The 22,025-nt window shown below is 38.4% G+C and overlaps 4 protein-coding genes across 6 annotated transcripts; 3 read left to right on the top strand and 1 right to left on the bottom strand.

Annotated features, from left to right (window-relative positions):
- Positions 1–134: 134 nt before the first annotated feature.
- LOC117633930 (ubiquitin carboxyl-terminal hydrolase 23) lies at positions 135–7,917 on the top strand. Its single transcript, XM_034367791.1, has 11 exons — positions 135–761; positions 1,394–1,508; positions 2,060–2,170; positions 2,549–2,721; positions 2,899–3,225; positions 3,724–3,849; positions 4,846–5,472; positions 5,584–5,706; positions 5,786–6,461; positions 6,741–6,834; positions 7,341–7,917. The coding sequence occupies exons 1-11, from the start codon at positions 432–434 to the stop codon at positions 7,498–7,500; spliced, it is 2,862 nt and encodes a 953-aa protein (XP_034223682.1). The 5' UTR covers positions 135–431; the 3' UTR covers positions 7,501–7,917.
- Positions 7,918–9,825: 1,908 nt separating this feature from the next.
- LOC117635715 (probable LRR receptor-like serine/threonine-protein kinase At2g24230) lies at positions 9,826–13,464 on the top strand. 2 transcript variants are annotated; one of them, XM_034370074.1, is made up of 2 exons: positions 9,827–11,184; positions 11,380–13,464. In XM_034370074.1, exons 1-2 carry the CDS (start codon positions 10,642–10,644, stop codon positions 13,213–13,215), a joined length of 2,379 nt encoding a protein of 792 aa, XP_034225965.1. In that variant the 5' UTR covers positions 9,827–10,641; the 3' UTR covers positions 13,216–13,464. The 2 variants fall into 2 exon arrangements, with proteins under 2 accessions (XP_034225964.1, XP_034225965.1); XM_034370073.1 differs by having other exon boundaries at positions 9,826–13,464.
- A 2,463-nt stretch (positions 13,465–15,927) lies between these two features.
- LOC117634740 (eukaryotic translation initiation factor 5A-2-like) lies at positions 15,928–18,369 on the top strand. Its single transcript, XM_034368947.1, has 5 exons — positions 15,928–16,250; positions 17,101–17,223; positions 17,331–17,387; positions 17,805–17,879; positions 17,976–18,369. The coding sequence occupies exons 1-5, from the start codon at positions 16,128–16,130 to the stop codon at positions 18,078–18,080; spliced, it is 483 nt and encodes a 160-aa protein (XP_034224838.1). The 5' UTR covers positions 15,928–16,127; the 3' UTR covers positions 18,081–18,369.
- A 286-nt stretch (positions 18,370–18,655) lies between these two features.
- Positions 18,656–21,464, bottom strand: LOC117633466 (probable purine permease 5). 2 transcript variants are annotated; one of them, XM_034367088.1, is made up of 2 exons: positions 21,065–21,464; positions 18,656–19,897 (listed from the first exon to the last, which is right to left on the bottom strand). In XM_034367088.1, exons 1-2 carry the CDS (start codon positions 21,084–21,086, stop codon positions 18,828–18,830), a joined length of 1,092 nt encoding a protein of 363 aa, XP_034222979.1. In that variant the 5' UTR covers positions 21,087–21,464; the 3' UTR covers positions 18,656–18,827. The 2 variants fall into 2 exon arrangements, with proteins under 2 accessions (XP_034222979.1, XP_034222980.1); XM_034367089.1 differs by lacking the exon at positions 21,065–21,464 and adding an exon at positions 20,887–21,048.
- Between the last annotated feature and the right edge of the window lie 561 nt (positions 21,465–22,025).

The raw sequence follows: 22,025 nt of genomic DNA on the forward strand, positions 1-22,025 counted from the left end.
AAATAATATATTATTTAACATTTTAAGTACAGTTTAAATTATACAAAATATTAAAATTACCAAATAAATCATCAAATCCAAGTTTACATTCGGTAGATTTTATATCTCCGTATACTAAAAAGAAGAATAAAATCATGTAAATCCTTCCGTTAGTAATTTCGTGGATATAATCGCCTGCATCTCCCCCACCGTGGTCTGTGTAGGCCCACACTGAACCAAAAATCTTGGGGGTGGTCTGTGTAGGGTTTAATACTGCCTCCATTGCCTCAATGTCTTCTCTCTTTCGCAGAAGCCTCAAAAAGCTATCTGCCTCTCCAAACCCACACAATTTTGACGGATAAAAACCCTAATTCTTGAAAGAGAGAAAACAAAATACATAGAAGAAAACTCCTAGCTTTCTCCTCAAAATCCCGACTTTTTGGGCTTCCACAATGGCCGACGCTTTGGTACAGAAAGCGGAGCTCCAAAGCCCATCGGATGGGTACTCGGATCTAATGCCTGAATCGGAAACTGGCTCGTCTGTGCCTCAGAGGCGCATCGAGTTCCACCTAGCGAGGAAGCCCTTCAATGGCCTTAACAATGGCGGCGGCGACTTTCGGCTCGAGACACTGAACCCCGGAACCAGCAGCTCGGATTCCCGTAAACTTGTGACCTCTAATCAGGGTCAGTCGGGTTTGAGTGCGAAGAAAACGGATGGGTCCGAATTTTTGGAGAATGGGTTGGATCCGGAGCTTAGCTTTGGCATCACCTTTCGGAGAATTGTAAGCTAATGTTTTGCCTTTGATCGCTTTCTTCTCTCTCCACCCAAAAGTTTTGTATTCTTTATTTTTGGCTGGTCTAGAAGATTTTTTCTTTATTTGCTTAGTTTAATTCAACATTTCTCATTTTCAATTTGGCTTCTTCTATGTTTTTCCGAGTTTATCTTCGCCGTGTTTCATTTTTTCAATGTGTCCCTTACTTTGTTTTATTTATTTATTGTGATCATGTTTGGTTTTAGGCTATTCATGGATTAGTTAGTAGGTGTGTTTAGTTTTCAAATGCATTAACCACTGTTGTGCGCTGCGTGTTTGCCTTTAGCATCATAGTTTTTATTAATTTCAAGTTGCTTGGATTTGATTTTGTTTCAAATGGAGTCATATGCTTTTGAGTTCAATTGGACGCACATGCTCTTGTTTTTCTTTTCGATTTTTATCAATCATATTTGTAATTTTATGTGGCTTCAGAGTTTTGTTGCTTGGCTTGATGTGTCCAATTAATTTGGCTGAATTGGCTTTTCCTTAAATAGTCAGTCTTCTGTTATGTAATGCTTTTCTGGTAATACTCTTGCCATATTTGTTCTCTGATTATTGTTCCCCAGTAGCTTGACAGTGAAAATGGTTTGGAAAATTCTCAGGGTGCCGGTTTGATGAATATGGGGAATACTTGTTATCTCAATTCAGTGTTGCAGTGTCTGACGTATACTGAGCCTTTAGCAGCATACCTGCAAAGTGGAAAGCATCGAAATTCTTGTGAGGACTCATCCCACAAACCTCCCTTGCCCCCTAGTGTGGATGTGCATGCAACAAGTTAATATAAACAAAAAATGTCATAGTGTTGGCATATAATATCAAGATCCATTTTTTTCCCCAGATTTTCAACAGGTGCCCATGATGGTAGTTCCTCTAGCATCACTAGCTTTTTTCAACATGTTTTGGCAACACGAGTACGGTCTCCATCTGGGGCTGTTTGACGCAATCGGGGTTGATGAGCAACATTTAGATATTGAAAAACATTAAAGGGGATTAAGAAATACAATTAGAAGTTCCCACTTTCAAGATTCAACTTCTGTGGAAGTTTGTTTGACATACATTGAGGCATAGAAGTACATGGGTTTTTGTTGAGTTTAGAGAATAATTTATGGATAAAATCACATGTCATTCTAAATGATGTTTGGGTAATTTTCTGTTTACTAGTCTGCTTGTACAGCTTGGAAAGTGGGGTGAGCATGTATGCATACATGTGCACGTATGAAGAATTTTGAACTTATTTGCATAGCTAATTTGATTGGTTTATTTTCAAGGCCATATTGCTGGGTTTTGTGCTTTATGCGCCATCCAGAAGCATGTTAGTCTTGCGCTACAATCAACTGGGAGGAGTTTGGTACCAAAGGATCTTGTCATTAACTTACGGTGTATCCTTGAAATGTTTTATGGTGACATAAATGATTTCTTTATAATGTACAGTCAACTTTGTTCTTTTATAAGCAACAACAAAACAATCTTATGGACCACCCAAATTATGTGTAGCTGTTCCATTAGTACAGATTCATAACTAGTTGCCTTTGCTATTTTCATTTTCTCAATTTCCTTTTTCTTGTAATTTTTTTGTAGTACTAGTAAACAGTAACAAGTCTAATGGAGTTTTTAAAAAAAAGGTTTTCTATTTTTGCACCTGGTTCCGATTTGCATTTTATTAAGTCTAATCAGTGGTCAGTTCTTGAGTGTTGTAGTTGGCTTGTTTTCTTGTATTTCTATGCTTTGGATGTTGGAATCCTTGACAACATAATAAGGCATATCTCGAAACTTCACTAAGTCTAGACAGGAGGATGCACATGAATACATGGTAAACTTGCTGGAATCCATGCATAAATGCTGTTTACCTTCTGGAGTGCCAAGCGAATCCTCAAGTGCCTATGAGAAGAGCTTGGTACACAAGATCTTTGGCGGTCGTCTTCGAAGTCAGGTAGATTTTTTGTTCTGTTCTGTTTCCTTTTTATGGTACCAAATTGTAAGTTATAATGGTAAACTTTCTGTGTTTGTGGATGCTTTACTGAATGAGTGTATGAATATTGTCTAAATAGGCAAGGATTTGAAATATTTTTCTGATATTTTTTAATCCGGGTGTGTGTCATTTCTTCAGGTCAAATGTTTGCAATGCTCCTGTTGCTCCAACAAATTCGACCCATTCTTAGATTTGAGCCTTGAAATATTCAAGGCAGATTCCTTGCAAAAAGCACTTGGAAATTTTACTGCCGCAGAACAGTTAGATGGAGGGGAAAGGCAATATCAGTGCCAACAGTGCAAGCAGAAAGTTCGGGCTCTCAAGCAGATGACTGTTCACAAGCCTCCTTATGTTCTTACCATCCATTTAAAGCGGTTTCGTGCACACGATCCTGGACGAAAAATTGACAGACATGTTAAATTTGGTCCTACCTTGGATTTGAGGCCCTTTGTTAGTGGTTCCTATGTAAGTATTCATTCTTTATTTTAACTTAGCAGCTATGCAAGCTTTAGTCCTAGATTTCTTCAATTCACAATTGAAGTAATCTAATTGAAATACGACTTGCAGCATTTGATTGTTCAAGTCACTGATTCTGTTACTTATTATATTTCATATTTCATAATGTTGCCCAATGCTGATTTCTAAACGGTATTTTGCATTTTCCTTGAAATGTAGTTCCGAGTGTAGTGCATGCAAAAAATGTAACAAGGGAAATGAGGTTGAATGAGAAACATTGAGGTCATAAGGCTAAACTGGGAGGCCAAACTGGTGGGAAAATTATAAGAAAAAAGTACCGTAGAAGCTGGCTTTCCCTTGAAATGTCTCCTACTGTCCTATGGCTGACAGAACAGATTAGAGAAACCCACAATTCATTTGTAGCTGAATTGATTGGATTCCATGCATTGTACTTATTTCCACATCATGGTTTTGTTTTCTAATCTGAGTTTATCTTCTATTTGGTAGGAAGGAGATTTGAAATATACTCTTTATGGGGTTTTAGTTCATTGCGGGGCTAGCACCTATTCTGGCCACTATTATTGTTATGTTCGCACATCAAGTGGCATGTGGTACTCCCTTGATGACAACCAGGTTAGTTAATAATTTAAGATCCCAGCGGCCTATATATGGTCTTCCACATATTATCTCCTGATTGAGTATGGATAGCACTTTCAGATTTGGATGGATTGTCTTATCATAACCCGATAGTCTGAGTTGCGTAAGAGAAATTTAAGGATTTTAGACATGCCATGTTATATCAAACTTATTATCATCACTTGACAATAAAAGTTCCCAAATGTTACGTTTGGATGAGGTATTTGGAGGTAACAAAGAATTTTGAAATGGTGAGATTTGAAAAGATGAGATTGTGTCCTAAGAAATGTAAATTTACTTGTTTGTTTGTTCCTATCAAGTGTGAAGGGGTTCATTTGAGGAACTTATACAACATGTTTGGCCGGTGAGGATCCAGGGTTTCAGGTTCTGAGCCTGGGCCCGACGTTCCGAGTGTGTGGTCTGGATTACGGATCTGTAGTCCTGGTTCTCAGGTTTGGGTTCCCAGGCCCAGGGTCTTGGGTATCAGATCACGGATCTGCCGTCTCAGCCACTAGATTTGGTATCCCGAGTCCTGAGTGACCAGGGTTCTGGGCCCACAAGTTTGGATTTGGGTCTTAGGTCCCGAATCCAGTATGTTTGGAGTTCTGGGTCCTGGGTCTATGGTTCAGTGTTGGACTAAGTTCTTTTGTAATGGATTTTGAAGTAATACATATTTAGGCATACCTTAAGAGTGGGATTCTGGATTCTCAATTCTGATTTTCAAATCCCACACAAATTCCATTTCTATGGTTCCCGAACAAAGCACTTTTGTAATATGGAATTGCAAATCCTACCTCCAAGTCACTCAGCCAAACACTCCCACCGGGTTTTATCTTTGAACGACCCCACGTGGATGGGCATGCATACTATGATACCCATAATACCAAATGAAGTTTTTAAACTTTTTATCAGTGGTAAATCCACGATCTTAAAATTCCATATCTAATGAAGATATATAAAGGTTGCTTACAAGCTTGCTTTATGATGCAACAGGTATTCCAAGTTAGTGAGAGGATTGTTTTAGAGCAGAAGGCTTACATGTTGTTTTATGTTCGGGATAGAAGAAACATAATACCAAGGAAGCCTGTTGAAGTTGCTCGAAAAGAGAATTTCAATAGTGCTGGATTTAAAAATCGTTCCACCTCCAACCAAGGTTCCAAAGAACTGGTTCAAAATGTTTCTGTTGAGGGCAGATCAAGTGGTTTAGCCTCTTCTGTTGTTGCGATACAAAAAGATGAATCAAATATTGTTCCACCTATGGTGCCCCTTTTGAAGGGAGCATCAGTTAAATCCCAGATTACGGCAGAAAAGATGGTGCCCATGAAGTCAGAATCTATTCCAAAAGTGTCATTATCAAAGGACCCGCTGAAAGAACTTTCCCTTCCAAACCCAAAATTGGGAAAATACATGCTACAATCATCTTCCTTTCCAAGCAGCAATGGTGGTGCTTCTGATCCTGAAATTGCCACTGCTGCAACAACTGATGCCAATAAAAATGATCTTAATAAGAGAGGAAGTTCAATTGAAAACAGTGGTGTTTCCATTGTCATAGCAACCAATGTCAAGGACCCTGAAAGCCTTGAAGCTGCTAAACCCATTCCAGATGAGGCCTCTCCGGATGTAAGTGGATGCTACATATCTTTTGTGCACTTTAGTGTCTCTAGTTTTTACCTCCTTAAGATTTTACTTTTGTTTCATGCTTGGAGTTTCTAAACTTGTTTTTGCATCCAGAATAATATTATTCCCTCTGCGGGGGATTCACATACGGGTTCATCTGGGGTTCGTAGTGGTAAGAAAATTGAGGGAATTCAGACTTCCAAATCTTCAGATCAACCAAGCTCGAAAATCAGTCAGGTATTCATTTGTGTTATTTGAGTATCCTTGCCTTTATGCTGGGTTGTGTTGTCATGATTTGACTCCCTTTCTATTCTAGATTGGAAGTCTTAACAATGAAGGTGCTGCTGGTCATTTCTTGGGTGAGAAGACTATTAGTTGTGGCCAAAAAGTGGTTGTTGATGAGTCAGTAAAATTGTCTGGCTCATCAATTGTGACAAATGGATTGTTACATGTGAAAGCTCCTGATTGCAGACGCCATAGAAAATTGAAAAAGAAGCAGATGAAGTCTAAGGTGGCATGCATGCATTTACGGCCAAGCTTACTCTCCAGAGCAGTCTTAAGTGTACAGAAGAAGAAGAAACACAAAAGGAGTAAGCACCCAACTTCAGATACCCAGACCCTTAGTAAGGAACACTTAATGGACAGTTCTCGCTTCTTATCTGATCTGGGGCCATCGACATCTGAGAAAACCCAATCAATTTCCTTGGTTTCTACCCTCTCTAAACGAAAGTCTAAGAGAAAGAGAACCAAATCTGGCTTGAAAAAGGATGCAGATGGAACTGCAGAAAATGGAGAGTCTAGGGAGAGTCTTCATCAGAATGGTACAGTGCTTGCAAGTGATAAACGACTAGAAAATGGTTGTGGATCTAGCCCCTGCTCAGTGGAAAACCAGCGGGAGACGGGGGGAACTGATAGCCCAAGCAATTGTAAAACAGACAAAATGCAAAATGGATGGACCGGTGCACTGACCCGAGGTCTCCATGAGACAGTTGGTGAGTAGATTATCTAGTAACACTTCCCTCCTGACCTTATATTTGGGCAAAGTGGATATTTTATACATTAAGGCCATGGTTCTGATTGGCAAATTGAGCTTCACTTTTGCCAGTTGGTCCGTTAGTCGTGAATGCTGGATAGACCTTGTAGTTTCCAAGTTCTTGGTTACTTATTTTGTTTTTTGTTTTCCTTCTGTTTTATAAAATATGGAATTGAAGCCCATTGAAACTGACTATTGCTTACCTAACGTTATTATGGTTATAATTTGTTGATTGCAGTTGAACGTTGGGATGGAATAGAGTTGCCTCCTTCTCATGTTGTAGAATCAAGCCATGCAAAGAATGTCAGCATCGGTTATATACCAGATGATTGGTGAGTTTGGAATCCCTTTTTCTTTTCTTTATGGGGTTATTTCCAAGGTACACTGGAAATGACCTTGAATCTTGAGCTTTAGTTGAAAAGTAAATTGGAAATCATTAATTCTGTTGCAGTAGAACAGGGGTTGGGTTAATAGTTTGCTAACCTTCATTATCTTCCCTACGGTGATTCTTTATTCCTCACCTGGATCATATAAACAGATAAGTTCAGCTGTACGAGTCCTGATTACCAATTACCGAAAATATTAATCCTTAAATAATATGTCAACAGGCTTGTAGAATTAGAAATATTTGGCTGGCTCGCATTAGTTCAGTGAGTGCAACATGATCTTCTGTTTCGCATTAAAAAATAATCAACTTGTGATGATTTTTGAATTGTTTATTGAATCGAGCTGAGGACTGTGAAACTAATAACTATCAGTGATATCAGCATTACTTTCACTAGATAAATCACTACATATATAAAGTCTCTGACGAGTTATGGATTTCAATTTGATGCAGGGATGAAGAATATGATAGGGGAAAGAGAAAGAAGGTAAGGCAATCCAAGCTCCCCTCTGGAGGGCCAAATCCATTCCAAAAGATTGCAACCCAGAGATCACAGTTGAAGAAGGCAAGGATAGAGAGGATTGATTCTGGAAATCACCCAGTCAGGATATGATGGAAGTAGACTACTTGTGCAGACAGATTGTTGGTCTGCCTGCTGTTTTGTTTTCTATAGCAGTTGAGAGAAATTGTAAGCAAGAGCAGAGAGGGGAAGAGAGCATTAGGATTATTTTATATGTTGTGTTTGGGTTATTTTTGTTGGAGAGGAAGAGAGCTCAGAGCAGGGGACTGTATCTTATTCCTGTGGGAGCATTTCTCATGGAAGGATAGTTGCTGCATTTGCTGAAGGCTCATGTGTTTCAGTCTTTCAGATATACCAATAATCTTTTTTTTTTAATTTTTAAGAAAATGTTTTTGGGCTCCTACAATCGATAAGCAGTACTTTTGGACTACTTATAAAAGAATGTGTTGTGTTGGTACTGTTAGCGTATGAAATTTTGGTTATTAATATAATAATAAAGCTTTGTCCACATGTTTTTCAGTGTTGAGCAAAACATTTCAATGTTTGATGATGCACAAAAGGGAAAATACTTAAATAAATTACAAGGTTTTGACTTTTACCTTTTTGTTTACTTGGGAGTTCATGAGGATGGGTAAGGGTTGTAACTTTCCTTGTCACGGACGTGTGTGAGCTGAGTAAACGAGTCCGTTTGATTTTGATTGATATTGTAGAATGGATGTTTAAAAATGAAATAAAAATGTTATCTGGCAAACGTAGATTTGATATAATTATTTTTTTGGGTGTGGTCAAAAGCATTAGATTTGATTGATTGAACTTTGTCTAAAAGGAATAAGCTTGCAGCTGAAGGGAGGATGCATGATTATCTCCTTAAGCCCTCAATTAATGCAAATCATTACGACTTGAAGCATCTTCCTCCACTTTCCTTCTTGTCGGGTCTTAACAAAGGGAGACGCTTGCCAAGTTGCCCATGTGCAAACAAACACCATGTCTCTATCAATCTATCTCTAGTATTTGTTTTGTTTTAAATTTGGATTTTCTTTGTCCACTGCAACCTACAATTTAGAACAAGGGTCGTCTAAAATTGTCAAGGCCCTCATGTCATGTGCCTTAAGTTTAATTAATTCTTTAATGCCTGCCAGGTGTCCAAATCAGGGGCATGACAAGATTATTAATCATGATGAACTTCCATGATGCAAGCACAAGTTCACAACCACAAAAGTGCATCATGGAAGGAGATACGGAGAAACAGGGCCCGGATTTTTTCTCAATCATCAACTCCATTAGTAAATAGAGTAGCTTCAAATTCACATTATTATGCTCTCAACTTGCTCTGGACTGTGCTAATTACTTCTGTAGACTGTAGCTGTACGAATAAATAATTCAATTTTTTATTTATAATTATAATCAGTGGTGGCTTCTCCTCCAAAAAAAATATAAATATAAATAAATAAATAAAATCTGTGATGGCCCACCTAGACCCACCCACACCATCTACTAATTAATGGTGAAATCATAGGTGGGTTAGTGGATAAATCATATTTCAGTTGTCTAAGAAAATGGGTTGCTTGGAAGAACCTTTTTCAACCGTTGAAGTCAACAAAACGCTGCCCTTACCTCACCTCACACTAGCAATTCTAGGTTCTAGCTAATCCATGGAAAAACGCAGTCCCATTACTACTGTTGATTGAGAAAATTGCCATCAATTGTGCTGACAAAACGAGCAGCATGAACTCGTTTTGATTGTAATACTTCCCATCATCCTTGACCAAAAAAAAAAAAAAAAACTTCCCATCGTTTAATCAACTGTAAACATCTAAGGGCAGGGTAGTACTATAAATTCTCTTTTTTTTGGTAAATATCACTAGGTGTCTCCACATTCGAAGAGTGAGATTAATAGCTGCTCGGGGTTTGGCTTGTTTCTGGACACAAAGTGTTTTCAACGGATTTCGAACTACTGCTATTGAGGCACTAGGTAGCTCGCTAACTAGAAGTGACAGTTTGCCAACCGCATCACACCTTGTGAGATGCTCTTTCACTAAAACAAAAAAAAGACAATCTCTTTTGAATTTTTTATTATTTTTAAAATTGATATTTTGGGCATAAGTAATTCTGTCATTTTGCACCAAAGTTTGAATCATAATCCTGTTTCGGTGGAGTACTTTATCAAAAGGGAAAAAGAATTAATACCCCCGGGGCTACATATGGTTTAAAAGCTCCTCACTAAACCAGTCTCCTCCATCTGAACACTATATAATTTAATTGGTAGTATTATATTTGATATTTAAAAGACGGTGATTAGCATTTTGAATAACAAATTGCCAATTTCCAATTGGATTTCAATTCAATCGGAGAAAAAAAAAATCAACCAACTTCCAATTATAGAAAAAGAATCAATTATCAACACACACTCTCAATGAAGAATCATTGAATTCCCCCACCAAGAAAAAGTTCACCAACCCAAATGGATATGTCCATTAAACCTTGCTCATTTATGAAGCCCAACCTCTGTCTACTCCGGTCTGGCCTCTTTGCTCTTTCCTTCCCAATATACCCCTCCTCTGTTAAATGCCCCTCTCACGGTTTTCTTGACACTCCCATCAGACAAAACCCCCCTCTGTTTTCCTTTAGAATACATATGACAGTTTTTTTATGTTTGTTTTTCAGAAAAAAACATATGCAACAAAACTAGAGCTTCCCCTTCACATATTCTACTTCTACACAGAGACAAAAGTGCTTCCTCTTTTGTGTTGTTTGTTTCTGTTGCTTTCATCGACCTGCAAAGCCACACAAGATGAGCTCACATTCCATCTGAAAACACCAGAAATCCGTAGCTCTCGAGAACCCTTTTGTTATATGCATGTGCTACTTCACCTATTGGTTATTTGCCGTCATTCAGTTTTGGGGTTTTCTTATCAAGAAAAGGACCACAAACCAACCAATTCTGCATGTAACTTCTTGTTTTTGGAGAGTTTTAGCCTAACAATCATGTTTTCTTGAAACCCGAAACCACTTTACACTGTGCGGTGGTGGTCGTGTGGGATTTAATGGAGCTGCAGAGGCCAAGCAAGTACTTCTGAGATGGACCCAAGACCATTTATGATACTACAATGCTGCTTTTGAAGCTCTGAGAGAGAGAGAGGGAGGGGGTTGTTTGAGGAGTTTAGTGCTGGTTTGGGTTAAACTTTGAAGCACCTTTTCTCCTGTTGTACTACTCTTTTTTTTTTTCTTTTCCAAATGGGTTTCGGTTTCTTTGTTTCTCTACTGGTGCTTTCACTTTTCTTGAAGCCTTTGGCTTGTCAACAACCCAATACAGATGGGTTCTTTGTCTCTCAGTTCTTGCAAAAGATGGGCTTATCCTCTTCTCAGCTCTACAACTTCTCTGCTCCTGTTTGCTCATGGAAAGGAGTATTCTGTGATGCAAAAAAGGAATATGTTATTGGCTTAGAGGTTTCTCGTTTGGAACTCTCTGGTTCTATCCCTGATACCACTATTGGAAAGCTCACCAAGCTCCAGACTTTGGACCTTAGCAACAACAAAATCACTGGTCTTCCTTCAGATTTGTGGAGTCTAGGCTCACTCAAGTACCTTAATCTCTCCCATAACCAGATTTCTGGGTCCTTGCCAAACAACATTGGCAACTTTGGTCTACTTGAAAGCTTCGACCTTTCCAGCAACAATTTCTCTGGGGAAATTCCTGGTGCTATAAGCTCCCTCGTCAGTCTGCGAGTTCTTAAACTCAGCCAAAACTTGTTTGAAAATAGCATCCCATCAGGAATTGTGAGTTGCCAATCTTTGTTTTGGATTGATCTCTCATCGAATCGGTTAAATGGGTCTCTTCCAGATGGTTTTGTTGCTGCATTTCCTAAGCTCCAAATGTTGAATCTTGCTGGAAATGAGATTTCTGGCCGGGACTCCGATTTCTCGGAGATGAAATCCATTACTTCTCTTAATATTTCTGGGAATATGTTTCAGGGTTCGGTAGTAGGTGTCTTTAAGGAGCTGTTGGAGGTGGTTGACCTGAGCAGGAACCAGTTTCAAGGTCACATTTCTCAGGTACAATTCAATACTAGCTACAATTGGTCTCATTTGGTTTATTTAGACCTTTCTGAGAATCAGCTTGGCGGAGAAATTTTACATAATTGGAATCAAGCCCAGAATCTCAAACACCTTAACCTAGCAGACAATAGATTTACAAGGCAGGAATTCCCAAGAAATATGGAAATGCTTTTGAGTTTGGAATACCTTAATTTGTCTAAAACTAGTCTTACGGGTCGCATTCCTGCTGAGGTTTCCAAATTGAGTAACTTGAATACACTTGATCTTTCTCAGAACCATCTTATAGGCCACATTCCATTACTCAGTATAAGAAATCTCCAAGTTTTTGATGTTTCATTCAACAACTTGAGTGGAGAAATCCCTGCATCACTCTTGGAGAAACTCCCTTGGATGGAGAGGTTCAACTTCTCTTACAATAATTTGACACTTTGTGCTTCTGAAATCTCCCCTGAAACCCTCCAAACATCTTTCTTTGGTTCATCAAACAGCTGCCCCATTGCAGCGAACCCGGTACTTTTAAGAAGACGAACCACTAAGGACAAGCACAAGGGACTAAAGCTTGCTTTGGTTTTGACCTTCTCAATGGTATGCTTGCTTGCTGGTTTGCTATTTCTAGCATTTGGTTGCAGAAGGAAAACCAGAATGTGGGAAGTAAAACAACCCTCATACAAGGAAGAGCAAAATATATTAGGCCCCTTTTCATTCCAGACTGATTCAACTACATGGGTTGCGGATGTTAAGCAAGCAACTTCGGTCCCTGTAGTAATTTTCGAGAAGCCATTGCTGAATTTCACATTCTCAGATCTCTTATCTGCAACTTCAAATTTTGACCGGGGAACCCTTTTGGCTGAAGGGAAATTTGGGCCTGTTTATAGAGGATTTCTTCCGGGTGGAATTCATGTAGCAGTGAAAGTTTTGGTCCATGGTTCTACATTGACAGACCAGGAAACTGCAAGAGAGTTTGAATATCTTGGTCGAATCAAACACCCCAATCTTGTTCCATTAACTGGATATTGTTTAGCTGGGGACCAAAGGATTGCTATCTATGATTACATGGAGAATGGGAACCTTCAGAATTTGCTTTATGACTTGCCACTTGGGGTTCAGACAACAGAGGATTGGAGCACAGATACATGGGAAGAAGATGATAACAATGGCATTCAAAATGTTGGTTCTGAAGGGTTGTTAACAACTTGGAGATTCCGTCACAAAATTGCACTTGGCACTGCGAGAGCATTGGCATTTCTACACCATGGTTGCTCACCTCCAATTATTCATAGAGACGTTAAAGCTAGTAGTGTTTATCTGGATTATAACTTGGAGCCAAGATTATCTGATTTTGGACTGGCTAAGATTTTTGGCAATGGTTTAGATGAAGAGATCTCTCGAGGGTCACCAGGGTACCTGCCGCCTGAGTTTTCTCAGCCAGAATATGATACTCCAACACCAAAATCTGATGTATATTGCTTTGGAGTTGTTCTCTTTGAGCTGATTACTGGGAAAAAGCCAATTGGTGATGATTATCCTGAGGAGAAAGATGCAACTTTGGTGAGCTGGGTTAGAGGATTGGTTAAAAAGAACAGAGGAGCAAGCGCTATTGACCCAAAAATTCGTGATACAGGACCTGATGACCAAATGGAGGAGGCGCTCAAGATTGGATATCTGTGCACAGCTGACCTTCCCTTAAAGCGACCGAGCATGCATCAGATAGTTGGTCTTCTTAAAGATATGGAACAAACAGGTAACCAATGAAGAACAAATTAAGCTGAAAAAGGAAAATGTGGGAGTTTATTCTTTAGCTTTTCTTTCCTATTTATTTTTGTTCTTGTTGGCTGTTATGGATTCTTTTTTTGCTTCCATGGGAAATTGTACAGTAGCCCTGGAAATTCAGTTTGGACTTTTGATGTCGGTTCTCTTTGTGTTGTCATTGTTTTGTGGCAATAAAGTTGGAATTTATCTATACAAAGGAGTTTGATTTGAGATGTAGTTTCTTTCTTACAATCTCATTTACTTGGGTTCAATGAGAAGGCTGATCTAGTCTAAAAGCAAAACTAGTTCAATGTGTCAAAACTTTGTAGATGCATTCTTTTCTTAGAGCATAAATTTGTGCAAATACGCATATGCATGCATAGTGGTGAGTCACAGAGGCTGAAGAGCTTTGGCATGAGCCCTGGACCACCTTTTTGCACCGTCAACCATGCATGCATGCTTGCTTCTACCAAAAACAAAATGTGTGGCTCTGTATGTATATACGACCGCAGAAATTTTACGAGTACATGTGCTTGTGATTGTGAACACGGGATGTCCATTAACATATATGAAATGAAACCCATGTTCAGGAAAATTGGAGGCGTCCCCTCTCCCCTAGCTATTTCCTTCCATGCCAAAGTACAACCTAGTGAATTTGTTACTGACAGCTAGCTAGCTGTTGTAAGTCTCTTTATTGTGTTGAGGCAAACTATTGATGAGTGGTATTCATTTCATATTAATGGTCCTTCCTGATGTAGAATGTGTATGAGAGAGAGAGAGAGAGAGAGAGATTCCTGCATAATTGAAAATAACATGGGCCTAGATTGTTAATGTTGATTGCAATTTGAGAGCATGTTCACTATAATTTACAAAGGGGGTATGGGCACCTGCATAATTGAAAATAACATGGGCCTAGATTGTTAATGTTGATTGCAATTTGCATGTTCATTTACAAAGGGGGTATGGGCACTAGGAAGGAAGAAATGGAAGCAGCATGCCATGCATACCAACTTCATCGTTTAGAAGATATAGGCATACATGATATGATAACCTGCAAGCGCATGTTTCTTCTCAGAGTCAGAGTTTGATTAGTTGATGCGAGCCACGGTTTAATATTAATACTGATTAGGCTATATATGTTAATGAAGACGCATAACCTTTTCATAATAAATAACAATATATTGAAGAGCAGCATCATTTCTAGCCGAATGGAAATTGGAATGGTCATCATCATACTTTTCAATATGGGTTATAAAATATAATATAGTTGGTTTGGTTGTGAAGCATTTTCGAGTATTTAAAGTTCAATCTGGCCAAGCGTAGAAAAACAATAGCCGAAAGAAAAAGTGAGTATATTGCATACTTATGATGAGTGTCAATGTGTGTGAGTGAGTGTGAGTGTGACCGCCCAACCCAAATGTCAATGATTTCATGTTTTCATATATCTACCTCATGTAATGTGTCACTTGTCTTTTGACATGCGCAAGAAAGAAGAAGACATTGTTGGTAGTGTACGTAGGTGTGTAGTGTAGATAACCTCCTCTTATTTGCATGCGTGCAAAAATTGAAGGCAAAAGTCTGATGGGCTTTTATTTTGTTCGTCCTCACAGTCAGTCACTCCACATGGAGCATCAGTATTATATTACCAGCACCTTATTTAAGCACTGGTCCTGAGAGAGAGAGAGAGCATTTTTGGATACATCACATTGATTCATGTCTTGTTTCTAAAACTAATTTCTTGGTTTTTTGTTTTCAGCAAGCATATGCATATATGATTGCTTCAGCTTGCTTTAGCTTTTTGGTTTGGTGCCTGCCTGCCTGTTGGGTGAATCAATTTATGGAATGAACATGAAGCTGAGCTGAAGATTATCTGTATCTCTTCAGCTTTATGTCACTATTTTATTTTTCTGTTTATTTCACAATCTGTTTCACACATATTTACCATGATTATTACAGCTTTATCATGTCTCAGCCAAATCTAATTATGTTTTGGTGATTTGTTAACCATTAACTTTTACCCTTTGGATCATTTTCCTACTTTTACATAGTGTGGGTATGGGGCAGCCCAAAGTATGATAGTTTTCAGCCAACCACCAGAAGTTGCAGAATTCAGAATTCAGAATTCAGAATGAAGGTGAAATTTTCTCCGTCCTCAAATTTGGGCTTGCCAGTTTATTTAGCTCACGGTGTGTTGTGAAGTGAAATTATTTCTTCATTCAGTCACAAGTTGTGGGTATGTAACGTCTGGGGCATATAAACAAAATTCTTCATCAAGTGTTGAATTTATAAGATGTAAGCTAATAATATAAGCATTTTTGTATCCAAGAATTTGGTTTTGTTGAGGGAATAATTGGATGGGCCCGTAAAGCGTTTTGTGTGCATCGGGCATCGGATTCTTTGGTTTGGTCCAAGTCCAACGCAGCATCTATACAAGAGGTGAGGGGAGACGTGTATCGTTTCAAATGTGTAACAATTTTTTAAACATACCACGATTTCCGGAATAATACAATTTAAAATCAGAAATAAAAAAAATGCTTACCTTTTTCTATATTAAAAATACTCATCGAAGTAAAATCAATGGTTTTTAGGCACATGATGATAATAAAAAATTGAAAATGATAGGGAAAAAAAACCAAAAACAAAAACAAAAAAGAGGGGATGGATAATTCCCTTTCCTATTCTTTTTGGATAAGTTTATAGGAGACAAGGAAGCGAATGAAGAGGGGCTAAACACTAACCATTGATCCAACGGTGGAGATTTGATCTCCTTAACTAGGGTTACGATATGACCTAGAAGGCTTTGAATATAGAGCCCGTCACACCTCTTGAACCAGAAGTCGTCCTCTTCGTTATTTTGGTAGAAAAGAAAAAGAAGAGGAACAGAGAAGCTTACTAAGCTCGACAGAGAGAGAAAGATGTCTGACGAGGAGCACCAGTTCGAATCCAAGGCCGATGCTGGGGCTTCCAAGACCTACCCTCAGCAGGCTGGTACCATTCGCAAGAATGGTTACATAGTCATCAAGGCCAGGCCTTGCAAGGTTTCTTCTATTCTCTCTCCTTTGTTTTTCGAATGATGCATGTTTTAGAATTTTTTTGGGTGAGAATTCATCTGGGTTTGTACGATTTCACCAGATCTCTACTGGTTCCTTGATTTTTAATTGAAATTTGCTGCTTTTACTGGTTTGTTTTTGGTGTTTACTTAACTTATTCGTGCTTGGAGGAAATTAATCTATCTTTGTTAGTTACAAGGTTGCTATGTTTATTCTTGAGGATGATAACTACTTGGAGTTGTTAATGATGTTGTCAAAAGATTTGTCATGTGGGGTTGCGTACAGGATGAGAGTTTATTTGTTGGAAGTTATGTTTTAATATCTCCTTTTGTTGGTAATTACGGGGCTTTGCGGATGAGGTTTTGCTGCTTAGCACACTTCATGCATCCATATACAAATAGAACTGGGTATCACGATTTCCCTTACTCAATTCCTAGATGTTCTCATTAGGATTCGCAATGAAATCCATGACATTCCTGTGCCGGTGTAAAGTTGGTTGTTACAGTGTGGGAATTAGGATCTAAATTTGTTCTGCTGTAAATCTACCCATTAACCATAAATCCAGTTTTCATTTTTCAAAACTTGATTAAACTGAAGTGTTATTGCTTCTCATCCTTATAAAATCAGTACACCGTGACTCAAGAAATTTCACAATACTGAGTTTCCATGGCCTACCCAACTTATATTTTCCCTGTAAATATGTTTTTGTGAATACGTTTTCCTCCTTATGCGTAATTCATTTCGTTTTATAGATTAACTTCCTTATTTTGTTGTAGTTTTGCAGTCTCGAGTTAGTCATCCAATTTATTCGTTAATATCCTTTTTGCTCGCTGAACAGGTTGTTGAAGTCTCCACTTCAAAAACTGGCAAGCACGGTCATGCAAAGTGCCACTTTGTTGCAATTGATATTTTTAATGGAAAGAAACTTGAAGATATTGTTCCTTCATCCCACAACTGTGATGTAATGCTTTCTCTAAACTTGAATTTTGCGTCTCTGATTTCCGTGTATGTGCTGTATTTCTTGGTTGCAAGTTAACTCATCCGTTCTTCCATATACTTACCGTTCAGGTTCCTCATGTCAACCGTACTGACTACCAGCTGATTGATATCTCTGAAGATGGTTTTGTAAGTCCTCTGACCAATTAGTACCAAAACATGGCATCCGAAATTTTGATTGCTATGCGAATTTATGTCCATTTTGATGATAATGATGATACCAAGGGAGACAAACTTGCGTTCATTTGCAAAATGTGAGATGCGTCTCTTTAAATTTTGCAGCATGGATTTATGTTCTGGAGTGAACAAAATATTTTCCCCTGTTTGTGTTATGTTAAAAAAATGTAATAAGTTTCTTGTAACATGCATTTACCTGTTTAATACATACCGATAACAGATACACAATACACAAATGTGCAAAACTGGAAACTTGACTACCTAAAAGTTAAAACAGAAATTTCACCTGTGAGATGGAAGGGCATGATGAGACAAGTAGTTGCCTGCCTTCCGTTTTATATAAACTAACTGGAGTTGGGTGTCTTGTAGGTGAGTCTTTTAACTGAAAATGGAAACACCAAGGATGATCTGAGGCTTCCCACCGATGAAAGTCTGCTTAGCCAGGTATGTCATTGACAAAGTTTTCCTATAGTCAAAGTTGCTTTATTGTATCTGTTTTCTTTGTAGACTAAAATCTTTCTTTCGTATTCTCCTTTATAGATTAAAGATGGGTTTGCTGATGGAAAGGATCTTGTGGTGACTGTCATGTCTGCAATGGGAGAGGAGCAGATCTGTGCTCTCAAGGATATTGGTCCTAAGAACTAAGTATGATGCTGTAGCAGTAGCTGTAGCCGATGGCAAGACTTTCTTCGTTTTTTATTTTTTCTTGTGGAACTGTTGCTAACAGGGAGGTTTATCAACCATATTTCTGTGCAATGAACCGTTATTTTAAATGGTATTTTAGCTTGCCAAGCTTGTAAAAGTGATGACGCAAATTTAAGGCTGCTGATCCCTTGCAAAGGGAGCTTGCTGCATATCTATTAAACTATTTTGGCTTTTTCCAGCAAAAGAAAAATATTTCTGTTTAATTTTTCAATTAATGCTCGTTTTGTGATGTCGCATGTTTCGGGATCCTTATTGATGTTACTCATCAATCTTGTTAATGGCTTTACTTTTGGGTCTCTTTGAATAAATATATGAATCTGTTGGCATTAGGTTTGATGACTTTGCTGTGGTCTTTCTGGCTAGCATGTAATTTGCCCTCAAAAGGCCTTTTTGTTAGTCTAACCTAGATTCCATGTTCGTATGCGATGATGTTGTCTGTGCTATATCCTCAAAAACCAGACGAGAAAAAAAACGTTTACACATGCACACGCGGGTGCACTTGGGAATTGCAGCTCTTTCCTTTGAAATAGAACAAATATTACATATATCTTGCTTATAATACATCTTGATATCTTGGGGAAGAAAAATGTCTTGACAACGAAGAGCTCCAGTATAATAATAAGATATGATAAACGAAACGCATAACCCCAAAAGATTGAAAACAAAGAGAGAGCAGACAAGAAAATATCACGAGGAATCTTTACTTGAAGAGGAACTGCCATAGATGTAGCAGCCAAAGCCCCAAAATGTGACGACCAGAGAGAGGATCTTCAAGCCGCTCATTGGGTCTTTTAACAAAATGACCGCTGCAATGCTTGTGAGGGGTACCCTTATTGCATTCAGGACACCCGCAAGAACAGTGGACGACAAAAAAAGCACAGCAACACTCCCTAATACCCCCAACTGGAAACTGATGGTGCTCCAAATGAGAACAAGGTAATAAGAAGATTTACCACCCTTGAAACTTCTGGCCTCATATTTCATTCCCTGAAAATCGTTGTTCACAATTACTCCAGTCGTGGTAAATACAAACGCAAAGAAAGAGACCATCACTTGCTGCTCCAACACAACATGGAAGGACCTTCTACCAACCAGCTTCACGAAAACTAGCTCCGAAAGAGCAAATATGAGTCCGTGGAGAGCAGACCCTAAAATATCCCATATAAAACCCCAAATGTATTGCTTATCAGTGACATTTCCATATCTGTCTGAATCTGAATCCAAAGCAATGATGGTCATAGCAGCAGTAATGACAACAACAGCATTTACTATTGCGGCGTTTAGCTTGTTCTTCACAAGTAGATATCCAAACAATGCAGAAAATACTAGAGATGATGATGCGAGAAGAGAAGCAGTAGATGCTGGGAGGTAAGCATATGCATAAGCATACATGAGGTTGTCAGCAGCACTTAAGAGACCAAGCACAATATAAGAAAAAGTAAGTTTTAAAGTGAGGGGAGTAGGAGAGGTTTTGCAGACCAAGTATGTAGGGAACAAGATCAAAGCAGTCAGAGGCCACCCTGCAACTGCCACCCATGAAATGATCCACTTGCTAGTGCCACCATTGGCATAATAGACACGAGACAGAAGGCTTGATGCAGGGAACGCTACGAGCATTGCCGCACTGCTTAGAACAAGAAGAATCCAATGTGAGATTGGCTTTCTTTTGTATGCTTCCCTAGCCCTCGCCCCAAAGGCAGAAACCCGGCCCCATAACGAAACTGGGAGATTTGATGGTTCCTCCTCCATTCTCCTCCCTGACATGAATATATATGATCATGAGAAAATATCAATATTAACAAGCCCATAAAATAGCAATCAATCTTATTCATCCTCTCCTTTTATCTCATTTCCTCAAAATTCAAATCTTACCCATTTAACTCCATTTAAACAGAATCCAACAGTTATTTTTCTCATCCTCTCGACCAAAAATTCTAGATTTTATTTCATTTTCTGAAGTTATCCACCACTCAATCAAGATAAATTCATTGAATTCTGGTTAAATGAGCTTAAAATGGATGATAATTGAGGGAAAGAAGGGAAAGGAGGGAAAGAAATCCAAACTAATTTTTTTTGGATCTTAGTACCCTGACTTAGATACCTGCCGTGCAAAATCATGGCTTCAAATTAACCACATTTTTCTTTTTCTTTTTCCCATGAAGAGGAAGAGCACTTGATGTGATAAGTATAAGCAGTAAATGCACAGTACTGAACCCACCATGAAACTATACTGATGTAGAACAAGAAGAGAATTAGAGTGGAGGGGAACATAGGATAGGGGAGGAGAGAAGAAGAAGAACAAGACAGAGGCAAAATAAAAAAGAAGTAGGAACCAAACCAGAAGCAAACTACAGCTAACCAGCATCTCTACAGTAAAAGAAACCAAATACAATCCCTAAATCAAATAAAATCACTACACACAACTTCAAAGGAAACTAACTAAAATCTACATGAATAAACCCAATTTCTAAGCTTATTTGGATGCATAAAATAACTGCAACTTCTCTTCTTCTATCTGTCTCCTAATAGCTCTTTTAGTCTACTACAACTAAGGCAGTTTGCTGTATACAGAAGAAAACAGCTGAGGCCATAAAAGCCATTAAGCTTAAGGATTTGAACTTTGAAGAACAAAATAACAAGCAAACAGAAAAGGTGAAAAGTTAAAAAGAAAACAGCTCAATATCAGAACTGCTGCTGAAGAGCAATGCATTGGACAAGCGAACAGAAAAAAGTGAACAGTGCATACTTTTCAATTCTAATTTTCCATACAGCGACACAGATTATCCACCCATCACACACCAGCAGGAATTTCGATTGAATTTTCTCTCTCAAGCAACCAACCGACCAATCAGCATCAAAATGAAAAGAAAAAGAAAAACAGAAATCAATAAAAAGAAGTGAAATTGAGTAAAGAAAAGGCTAACCTGACTCCAGCAGCGGCTGCATTAAATGAGGATGGCAGTGAGAGCCTATAGGGTAGAGAATAGCTAGAGAGTATTTTGGAGGTGAAGACAAGACGGAAGCGAATTAAAGCGAAAAGGCTGCGTTTGCGTAATCCGGAGCATGCAAGTACAAGTCACATAGTTTTTGTTTGGGGTTGGGTTTAGGTAGGTTGTGAATTCATTGATCTACTTGTATTAGCTGTTGTTGTTGTGAACGTGTTCTTTCTCAACTCCAACGGGGTTGGGTTGGGTAGATTTGCGTGACTCTACTTTTCGGGATATCTGAATGGACTGGACCCTGTGTAAAGGAATGTTTATTTATATTTATTTATTCAGGACTGTATTCCCAAGTCTGGAGGATGATGACGGAGACGGCCTCATTAATTTCAATTTTCAACCCTTTTTTTTTCTTTTTGGTAACTCAATTTTCAACCCTTTAAATATATAAAACTCATCATAAATATGTACATATATCGTCCTCTTCGTCTATGCGAATCGAAATGATTTTGAAAAAAGAACTTTGTCTTCTGCTCTATATCTTGATTGGACAACAAACGGCCACGTGCTCAGAGTTCTACCATCAGCGTTTGCGTTTCTGTTCTTGGTAGTCGTATTAACTTTCTCGCAAGAATCTCCCTTTAATCTTTTACAAAGAAAGCAGTTTAATTAGGAGCCTTCCAATCCATAACAAAAACGGCAAAGTGGTAATTGCGTTTTGACTTACGAAAAGGGTTTTCCACTATAACCACAAACTCTTCTTCCAACAATTAATATTCTCAATAAACTACACTTTTTATTTTATTTTTTATAAGACCACAGCCACAACTTAAATCAGAATACATTCTAATTTTGATATTGATATAAAAAATCGATAAGTGAATTTTATTTTTCACCTTTGCGTATATGCAAGACAAGAGGTTCGTAATCATTTGGTCTAAAGACA

Source organism: Prunus dulcis, chromosome 7 (genome assembly GCF_902201215.1).
Source record: "Prunus dulcis chromosome 7, ALMONDv2, whole genome shotgun sequence".
NCBI classification, from domain to species: domain Eukaryota; kingdom Viridiplantae; phylum Streptophyta; class Magnoliopsida; order Rosales; family Rosaceae; genus Prunus; species Prunus dulcis.